Source organism: Phallusia mammillata, chromosome 6 (assembly GCF_965637545.1).
Source record: "Phallusia mammillata chromosome 6, kaPhaMamm4.hap1.1, whole genome shotgun sequence".
NCBI lineage: Eukaryota > Metazoa > Chordata > Ascidiacea > Phlebobranchia > Ascidiidae > Phallusia > Phallusia mammillata.
This window is the reverse complement of record NC_137257.1, coordinates 6,246,452-6,256,711: the sequence shown is the minus strand read 5'-3', so window position 1 is coordinate 6,256,711 and position 10,260 is coordinate 6,246,452. Positions and strand designations below refer to the sequence as shown.

At 36.2% G+C, this 10,260-nt stretch overlaps 1 protein-coding gene and 1 long non-coding RNA gene across 3 annotated transcripts; one reads left to right on the top strand and one right to left on the bottom strand.

The window, feature by feature from the left end:
- The first annotated feature begins 319 nt into the window (after positions 1-319).
- Positions 320-3,752, top strand: LOC145234002 (uncharacterized). Of its 2 annotated transcripts, XR_013861237.1 has the most exons (4): positions 320-664; positions 901-957; positions 1,798-1,889; positions 2,188-3,752. It is a non-coding gene; the product is annotated as an uncharacterized LOC145234002 (long non-coding RNA). The 2 variants fall into 2 exon arrangements; XR_013861236.1 differs by having other exon boundaries at positions 1,798-3,752.
- Positions 3,753-3,850: 98 nt separating this feature from the next.
- Positions 3,851-8,968, bottom strand: LOC145232853 (carboxypeptidase B-like). Its single transcript, XM_080097532.1, has 12 exons — positions 8,904-8,968; positions 8,711-8,783; positions 8,264-8,364; positions 6,507-6,627; positions 6,295-6,413; positions 5,773-5,866; positions 5,490-5,597; positions 5,244-5,331; positions 5,122-5,183; positions 4,553-4,690; positions 4,177-4,261; positions 3,851-3,966 (listed from the first exon to the last, which is right to left on the bottom strand). Exons 1-12 carry the CDS (start codon positions 8,966-8,968, stop codon positions 3,851-3,853), a joined length of 1,170 nt encoding a protein of 389 aa, XP_079953658.1.
- Positions 8,969-10,260: the final 1,292 nt, after the last annotated feature.

The following is a 10,260-nucleotide window of genomic DNA, read 5'->3' as shown; positions in this document are numbered from 1 at the left end:
CATAAAAACGCGTCTTGAATCGTGTATCATATCTAATTGGTAATGTAGTTGCAATTCACCATTAAAATGTGTAAAATTAAAAGATTGCACTACACTGCAATAGACTGTGCCGTCTTGTGAAATTATTGTTTCAATAATGGGGTTTTCCCTACGACAAGAAAATCCTGCTTAAAAAAGTCATTATGTGATAATTATCAACAGTCAACACCCGATCCGTCTGGAAGTGCTCCGCATGCGGTACGCAAAAATCCCCGATTCATATCGGGCGGTGTTAGAATTTTAGAACTTGTGTTATAACACAGCCCGATTTTATCGGCAGTGGTCATGAAGCATTAAATTTATTTTTTATTGAAAAATATTATATTTTCTGTGGAAATAATCGCAGGTGAAATGGGTTTTACATGAAATTGGCAAACGCGTTTTAAGCAGTGAAATGGCAGCAGTACCAGATTCTCCTCGATTGTAAACTACTAAATACGAAATGGGCCAAGGTTGTTGCATCTACAGTATAATAGGCATCCATGTTCTGATATCACATGCAGTGATGAAAAGTGACAGTTCAGGGTGGGGGAAGCATTTCTAGTGCTTCATGAAGCACACTGAGGCCCAGCACACTATCAAATCAAGGACTTGGAAGATTGGATTTGAAGAGCAATGATACACAGTAAGTGGTTGTCATAATATGGTTGTCATTCTCAACTGTTTCTATAATTTTAGCAGATGGTAATTTGTTATTTTTTTAGGCGTGTTTAAAAATATGGTAGCTCAGTTCTAGTGTGATCCTGGTGTTGTACAACATTGGCTTTCATTTCTACTGGCCTAAGTCAAGCATTTTTTGTGTAAACTCCTACTTGTCAATTTAAATATTGCATAGACTTTATATTTTGTTTTTTGTTGTAGTTCAACATCTGGAAAACTGAATAGAAGCATAAAAAAATCAACAGAATAATTCCAAAGGTATTTCAAGATTGCTTTGGATAACATGGAATAAAGTAATTGATTGTGGAAAAGTCGTGTGGGTGAAATGAGCTCACTGAAGTGTCAGCTAAATCATTGACACATACAAAATGCTTCATGCCTCACTTGCAGGGAAACATTTTGTTTTTAGATATTCACCACACACTTCAGTTTTCTCCCGAAGGCAGGTTTATTTAACAATTCTTGTACCGAATTTAAAGCAAACTATTGGTATAACAAATATATAACTGCTTTCATTGCCACTTGTAATGAAATAAAAAGCCCTTATCAACAAGCAAGTAAGATTGTAAAACTATGAGTTCTTTAAAAGTCAATGAAAATAGCACTGTTAAACACTAATGGACCATGGACTCTTGTTTGAAAAAAGCTGGTCTAGAGTTTTAATTTCATAGTAATGTTAACACATATTTTTCTGCGATTGGTGTAGTGTAGCTTGAAGTATCAAGGTCTTTAAATGCATTTTAACATTTAAGGCCGCGTATGGCCAGTGACTTCTAGGTAGTTCTAAAATTGGCCAGGGATAAATTGCGAGTTTAAGACCCCTGTTTTAGTTTATATATTATACCTGGCTGCAGTTTATGTACCCTAAAAAGTGTACAATACCAAAAATAGCACGAAGTACCATAAAAGTACAAAAAAATATTTTGCATTTCTCTGTGTAGTATTGTATATTTTTGTTGCGGGAACTTTTATCTTTGGTTTTATGATCACAGTTAATCTTTTTTGTCCATCGTTATGTCACCACTTTGTTGACAAAAATATAAAGTATGAGTAAAAGCTCAGCATTTGTTGGTCTTGATATGTTAATTTTCTTTGTAGGACCAAGTAGTATGATGGTGTTGTGGAATATGTCTTAGTAATTTTAATGAAGATGATGGCCCATATGTTGAACATGCACAATGGTTAACATGGTAAGCAACAGTTGGTTAGCAAAAATGTCATTTAAGTTGCATAAAATGTATCATGATTTATTAATTCCCTTTTCTCCCATACCATGGTATGTATTTAAATGCATTTTTCTGCTTGACATTCATTTTTTGTTAAGATATTTATATGTTAAAATGAAAGTTTTAAATGCAACTTTTGCAAGGCTTTTGTTAAGCTACACATCATCTGCTTGAAACATTTTTTTTCTGGAACACCTCTTCAGTTCTTGACTTACTGATCCTAAAGCCCCAGTTCGAGGTGCAAAAGTGTTTTTCCCTTCAGCGTTTTTTCTTTCATGATTTTCGTTGCTGCAAACAAGCAACTATGGTCCTTGATCTGGCTGGTGATATCGGAGATGTGTGATGAGCAAATTTGTTTTTCAACTTTAAGGTTTGCACTGTTAACCACTGAAGGATTTTTGTCCCTGAACATGCGGTCATCGCAACATGTGGTGTCCCTCATGACCTGTTGGTTTGCGATAAACAGAGTGGTTACCGAAATAAGTTCACAGAAAAGGCAACTCTCCATGGGGTTAATGGTCTTGTGGTTTTATATTTTTGTGTGTCAAACCCTATTGGTTACCCTACTAGCTCCCTAAAAAGTTTTTAAACAGTGTCGGAACTGGCTTAAGTTTGGACAGCTTGTAGAGTTTACCATTCATAAGAGCTGATTGATGTGTTTAACCTTGTAGTCCCAATTTTACCCTAGTATTCCCCTAAAATGAGTGTGTTTATTGAACAGTGTCGGAATTGGCCAAAATTTGGGGAGTCTGTAAAATGCTATTTGTAGGTTTCGATTGATGTGTTTTACCTTGCAGCCCCAAAATTTACTCCACTAGCCCCCTAAAGGGGGTAACTTTCTAAACATCATTTAAATTAAATAAACTGTGTAAAAATAGGACATACTTCAAACAATATCTGGGGTGAATCTGATTTGTATAGTTTGTGGTCTTCATAGTATTGTTATTGAAGCCCTTTCTCATGGTTATCTCTTGAAATGCATTTTTTTCAACGTTGTATGTGTGGGGACTCAATAATTTCTGCCTGCAGAAACAACTAAGGTTGTACAAAACGGTGGCTAATGTGGGACCCAATATAAAATAAGCAAAGGAAATATACTATTGTTTTAAAATAGGTTGTAGTGAATATGTGCAACGACAAAATGTGCTAAACGACCTTTCTAGTTTTAAAAAATGTTTATTCATTTTGGATTTTGTTTCAACAATGTGCATTGCACGCCTTAGACCCCTTTATTTTGTATCTTTTGCGTTTTTGAGTGTATTTCTGCCTTACTCGAATTATCTGATTAAATTATCTGCGATAAACGCACAAAATCAAACAGACAAGATTACGTTTTTTCTGTTTATTACGTGCGTTCAGTTGCAGTGACCTTCTTAGGCCAAGTGCTGCATTTGAAAGCTTCTTTAGCTTATAGCACGTTTAGTTAGCACATTGACCATTGGCAACATATGATGCAATGACCTTCAAACCGGCAAAGGTTTCTTCAGCTGTTGGTTGGATGTACCTAAGTAGTAAAATAAATGTTTAGTCCAAAACTGCCCTATGCACTAGGCTCAATTTGTGATAAATGAGCCTGAACACAGCTAAAAATATTTTTAAAAATAAGTAAGTTACGATTTGAAAAAACGCTTATATTCAAAATTATAGCGCATATGCCGAAGCATTGATGTGACATATTTGTCGTACTTGTTTTTTTTAGCAGTTATACGCAATCACTGGGCTTTATTGTTACATGTTAAGTGTGTTTGGCAAAATAGTAATGTTTTAAACAAACTTAATTAAGTAACCACATCAATTTACTCAAAAAATATCGACGGCAACTTTTAACGTTTAGTTTAAAAAAGGTATAAATCGCAAATAAAAGTTTGTTATTGTTAGTTTGGGAAACAAATATTTCCTGGGAAAATAATAATACAAATAGGCCATTACTCTTCGGGAAGGGTAAATCCGTAACGACCGGTGTCTCTTAATTCAGCAGCAAAACTGCATTTAATGCCTTGTTTATCGTAGAAATAGTCGGCGGAGACTCCAGATCCTTGATCTAAAAAACGATTGCGCGGGTAAAAATCTTTCATCAACATTTCTTGGATTAAAAGTCTCGATCTGGCACACCCTGTTACGCGTGCATTTTTTTACTAATTCGAGGAAAATTTGCTTAGACGCTGTGATGTTATATTTAGTACCCAGTAGTTCGCTGCAAACCAAGCTCAGGTAATTTATAGACCACTTTTAATTGACAGTTTAAACTTACAGTCAACTGTAGAGAATGCACCACTTTCATAGGACACTCCATGAACGCTCTTGATTGCATTAACGCTTTCTGCTCCGATAGCCCTCTACAAAACCCATTCATGTTAGGATAATTGTTTAATTTAATCAAAAGTAACAGAACTTATGACTAAAATAGGCATTAGCTGTTTAAGGCGGCAAGTAAATAAACAAAAAACTAGAAGGTAAAACAAACAGCATCATGGGTTTAATTTGGATGCAAAACCGATGTAACAGTAAGTTAAAAAAAACTGGGAACAACCGATTAAAAATACTATAGTATTGTTTTTTAACATTATATTTTTTGCCACCAATTATCTGTTTACACGTATTTTTATGTCCAACACATAAGTTCTTACAAGGAAGGCATCATCTTCTGTAACAGAATATGTGTATGCATACGGGAACATCCAGTACTGGCCGTACGAGTGGATATCAATGTAAGCTTGGGCGTTGGGGATGCTCGCGACGAAGCCTGCTTGAGACACTATTTCAATCTGAACAACAAAGTGCACCAGTCGTAATTTTCACATATCAACTAACAGGTTATAAACAGTATTGTTTTTCTATCGTTAAGTGTCGATATTTTAGTTATTCAACATATTTTTTGCAAATTTACTGTTTAGGGCAGTGGTTTCAAACCAGGGGGGAATTTGGTGATTTTTTTGGGGGGGAATTGTGTCACAATATTAATTTCTTACTGGTTGTCTGTGCTATGTGTTATTGCTGCATTTACCATATATGAGCTAAGAAAAAAAGTTCTCGGTTTACGCTTATAATCGAGAGTTTAATTTCTGTTCTAAAATTACATTAAAATCTTTATGTTTACTGGTTACTGTGTGGTAAATAAAACAAAACTGTGGAGTTTTGATTCAACAAAACTACCCATCACCATGTTTTATCAAATAAACAGTTAACTAAATCTCACCTCAGACATCACAGATGGACCGTAGAACAAATCACTACAAGACGAGGAGCTTGCTCCCAGACCTAATCAACGATATGCAAACATAGTACAGTTGTATCAATGCACGAATAAGCAAATCATACCACTCCAATTGGCGTCCCAGTTGCTGTTTGGATCGACACCGATACAGTCCAAGCCGTTGTCGGACCTGGTTTTTCTCCACGTACGATCCTGTGGCAAATACAACTGTTTAGCGAAAAAAATCTTTTGAACACATCACACTAAACTATACTGCAGTAATGACCTACCACTGCCTAAAAAGTTACGACGTTTTTTTATTGTACATTTTATCTTTATGAAATGTTGCTATTCCGACAACTAAAACTTACATCAGTCCAAGTATAAACGTATCCATCAGGATTGGAGACTGGAACAACGTACACATCCATTTCATCAAGAATGGAGGCCTCTTTACTTCCGGCCTTCGCTTCAACAAACTAAAAACAATAAAAACTTGCTGCAGAATGTGGCATAGCCCATATGCCAGAAGTTCAGATACTTGGCGCAAGCAACATTTATGTAATTTGCAACCATTGCCTTAACAACTTTTGCTTTGGATAAATATTTACCCAATTTAAACCGCAAAACAAAAAGTGAAAAATCTCATCTTACGTATTTGACCGTGTACACGCAAGTTGACGGGCTGACCCATTCTCTGGAATGAACTCCGCAGTTGATCACAAAGGCTGGTTTTGAACCTCCAGTGCTAAGCTGAAAACATGGTGAAGGCATATAAATATTGTTTCAGGCACAAAAGTCGATTTTTCAAAAACCTGTGGTAAGCTGAAAACAAGGGAAGGCATTACAATAGGCTACATAACAAGGTCTTAAAATTTTTCGATGTGAATTTTGTTGTTGAAAAAATTTGAAACGTTTTTACCAATAATATTTGGGTTGAAAAAAAAATGAATATTAGACCTGTCGATTTTCGTGTGTACATGTTAGCGCTTTTATAGTCAGAATTACGATTGCATATATTTTATTTAAAAATATAAAATTATAAATAAAACATATTAATCAGCTTTAAATGTCAACGATAAAAGGGTAAGACTACAAAGCATGTCTTCACTGACAGATTGGAAACGTGTTTCTCCAATTTCCATTAGAACTGTATTTTAACAATAAATTGGTCACGTATATTTTAGGTGTTGTACCTTAATTGCGTTTAAGTTTCTTCCTTCAAAAGATGTTCCAAAGGTTTGTTTGGTGGCAATACTATATGTCCCAGCAATATCTTCGATCCATTGTTCGATCTGCGAAAAATCACAATTAAATGAGGCATGTTAATTCTAACACACCACTTTCCATATGTTTCTGATAGTAGCATTCTAATCTGTTTTTTTTACCTCATCAAAACTGTGGTATACGTTGTAGTCAAAGCTCGCCAAATTCATCTGTTCTGGTCTGGGTGATCTTTCTTGGTCGATGTTCTTCTGCAAATCTTCAATGAAAATCTCGTTGTTGATCCTATAAACAAACGTTAGACAATTAGCCAAGTTGTAAAGAAAACCAGCTGCATGCTAAACTATTTTATACTGTTTGTCGTAACACACAAATATATTTGCAAAATCTATGAAAAAAAATTGTTTGGTGTGTTTTTTAAAGTTAAATCATCATTTTACTTTTGTTGCAGTAAACGCTTTTGATAAATCTTCGTCGAATGTAAATTACAAACCTGTGTTTGCAATTCATGAAAAGTCTACGAACACCATTACCTCACGGCAGACCACATTTTGCTAATTTTCATTTTGCCTAAAGGTGGCGGTTCACGAATTTAAAACGGCATATCTTTACGGCCCGGCAAAGAAGTTCATTCGGCTCGCCAAATGTAAGGAAATTTGAAACTGAAAGTTACCGAGCAACGCTAAATATTATTATGCGCCTAGGCGTAAAGTTAAAAGATACGGGAGTGCGAATTGCCGATAGCTATACATGTGCAGTATCTGTACCCGTACCATAATTTGGGACTAAACGCAGATACGTGCTTTAGATACAAAACTGAACCCGAACCTGGGAACCGGTTTAAGCGGTTAATTTCAGTAAACCCGAACCGCTAATTACGATTTTCTAAAAACCCTAACCGGAGTTAAACCCTATTTTTTGTTCTGCGTTGGACCCGAACCGGAACTGAACCTGTAAAAAATGCAGTCTGTTTTATATTTTGTGATTTTTTCCAAATAGCGCACTGAAGAATACGCAAAAATAACACTTATAGGGCGTGTCAAAAATAACAGTGCACGGTCAAAATTATTTTGGAGTTTGATAAGGCCAAGTAGATGTTGGGTAGAAATAAATTGAAACAAATAAAAATTTGAACCGGTTTAACAACCGCAAACCGGTTTGGACCGGATAGTTTGCGCAAATCGGAACAAAACCCGAACCCTTAAAAACAAAACGAAGTAAACCTGAACCGAACCTGAACCCATATGACAAGCGGTTCGACTCCCTGGTTGTGTTTGCCACGTTATTTTGCAAATATTCGCTTGACACGATTTCTTCGTTCGGTTTCGGACTTTTACTGCGGGTCTTTAAACGACGCATGTGCGTACTAAATTGACGATTTGCCAAATCAGCAATTTACGGACATTTAGTTTTTTGGTTAATTTCTTACGGCGGGGACATTTTCAAATACAGCCCACTTTGCACTGTTGACGCCAAAACTTTGATCAATTTGGATCAAGTTTGGGTCGTTGCAGTACTTTGCAAACGGACATTAAACCTGGCTTTGGAATCGTTAACCCAGACCCGCACAACATAAAGAAGATGGATACTAAAAGCGGTTCGCATTGTTTAATGTTGGCGCAAAGAATTTATTGTCAAAAAAACTGAGTGTAGCCTGTGTTGCAACAAATGCCTCTTTATTTTGAAACAATTACAATTGTTGCGTTTCCACCAATGTCTGTGCGATCAATGAAGAGACAACAAACATATTTGTATTTAGCTGGAAACATACTATGTTAATATTTTGTGTTAATATACTATGCGGCCCCACTAATCTTAGAAATTTTGAATGCTGCCCTTGCACTGAAAAGTTTGCCCACCCCTGCCTTAATGTGTGTCTACCATGAGGCATGGTGTTAGTTGCTCTACCGTAATTCATTACCTGTGGCGATTCAAGAACACTTTGACAGGTCCGAGGAAAGCCCGGGGGACATGAATGTCGACAGGTCGATTTTCTCTTAGGCCGGTCCAGAAATCAATTGCCTAAAATGTTTTAAAACTAATTACTATAAATCATAATTCCGAATGTTGTTTGTTTGATACTCATTGAAAAGTATAAGCGTAGGACTACAACAAAAATTAAGTCAGTTAAACCATAACATTTTACTACTGTACGCTTTATGACGTAATAGGGCATTTGTTCTCAAAGCATCACGCATTGCGATAAAACTGAAGTAATTACAGGTTGTTGTGTTTTGGCTGACAGTTGTTTTACAGTAGTTTTGTAAGGGTAAAGTAAACATTTCTTCTGTGTTTATAGTGCCAGGAAGCAATTACTAGCGTACTTAAGTTTGCGATAATAATATGGAAAGTAAAAACAGACGCTTACCGGAAAAGTTTCATACAATTTTTCGAGCAGGTCTCTCTGCCCTTCGGTGGGATGAAGTCTCAAGACTTGATCACTGTAAAAAAGTAACTTTGTTGTTCGGCGTGCAACAGGGTGACATGTTTGCAAAAAAAATTATAAACATACACACAAAGTATATAATATTTAGATAGTAACTAAGTAAAAGAGCTCTTACTTGTGAAAAAGTCTCTTGGCGGAACCGAGCGCCAAAATAGCGCAGAATGCGATGAATATCTTCATGTTCAAATATTCGTAGTTGACGAATTGAAAAACCAGCACCTTCAGCTGCAATTTATACCCGTATTGTAGTTGCGCAGTAAACTGCTGATGTGAGGTAACGTGACGTTTAAGATGATGTGGCTGAGAAACTTACCAAATGTCGTTCTGTCTACGTGGTCTGATCATGATGCAATTGACTGCAATCCAACATTATTCGTCGGGGGCATGTTTCTTTTTTGGAAACACTTTTTCAGTTCTTGACTTCTACTTATCGTAAAGTCATAGTTTTAGGTGCAAAAGTTTGACGTTCTAATTCATCTCTGATGGCTGGTAAAATCCACACTAAATAAAATAAAAATCTTTTCACAGCTCATGAACATAAGTCTGTATTTTTAATGCCTAAACACTGCTACAACATTAAGAGATTTACAGATCAATTAGAACATGTAACAAACAGATCTATGTTATTGTTGTTTTTTGTGGAAACAATGCTGCAGGATTTGTCGCGATTGATGTTCAGATTGCAAAACTTCGTTTACTTATTATAATTTGCAATTGTACAACACTTACTGTAGCCCAACAACAAAAAAGTGTTCTAAGTATATCGGGACTTCAAACCTGTTGAATTCAATTTTAAACAGGGAGTAGAACAGGAACCGGAGTTAAACCCTATTTTTTGTTTGCCGTCGGACCTGAACCGGAACTGAACCAGTAAAAATGCAGTCTTTATATTTTGTGATTTTTTTTTCAAAACAGCGCACTGAGATAACACTTATAGGGCGTGTCAAAAATAACAGTGCACGGTCAAAATTATTATGGAGTTTAATAAGGCCAAGTAGATGATGGGTAGAATTAAATTGAAACGAATGAAAACTTGAATCGGTTTAAAAACCGCAAGTCGGTTTGGACCGGATAATTTTCCCAAACCGGAACAAAACCCGAACCCGAAAATATACATTTTTAAAAACCTGAACCGAACCCTTAAAAACAAAACGAAGTTAACCCTAACCAAACCTGAACCCATATGACCAGCGGTTCGACTCCCTGATTTTAAACATGATGTTTTCGAAACAAAGGTACGTAGACCAGAGTTGTGGGCGTGCAATTGGAACCGGAACTCAAACCCGAAAGAACAAGCCCGAAACTCGGCCCGAACCTCATTCGTTTGTGAGAAGTCCGTTTAGGCCCGAAGGTTTGATTGACAGGCATATACATTGAAGCCTTAGGAGAAACAAGACAACAAACACAATAGAAAATATAATACACTTGGTATTGAATAAGGGGTTTTCTGTTTTCCATCAGGTCAAGTCCAG

Coding starts and splice junctions, on each gene's coding strand:
- LOC145232853 (XM_080097532.1), bottom strand. CDS start 8,968: ATGAAGATATTCATCGCATTCTGCGCTATTTTGGCGCTCGGTTCCGCC. Junction 8,365..8,710: donor AATTGTATGAAACTTTTCCG/GTAAGCGTCTGT, acceptor AAAACATTTTAG/GCAATTGATTTCTGGACCGG. Junction 6,414..6,506: donor TATACCACAGTTTTGATGAG/GTAAAAAAAACA, acceptor GATTTTTCGCAG/ATCGAACAATGGATCGAAGA.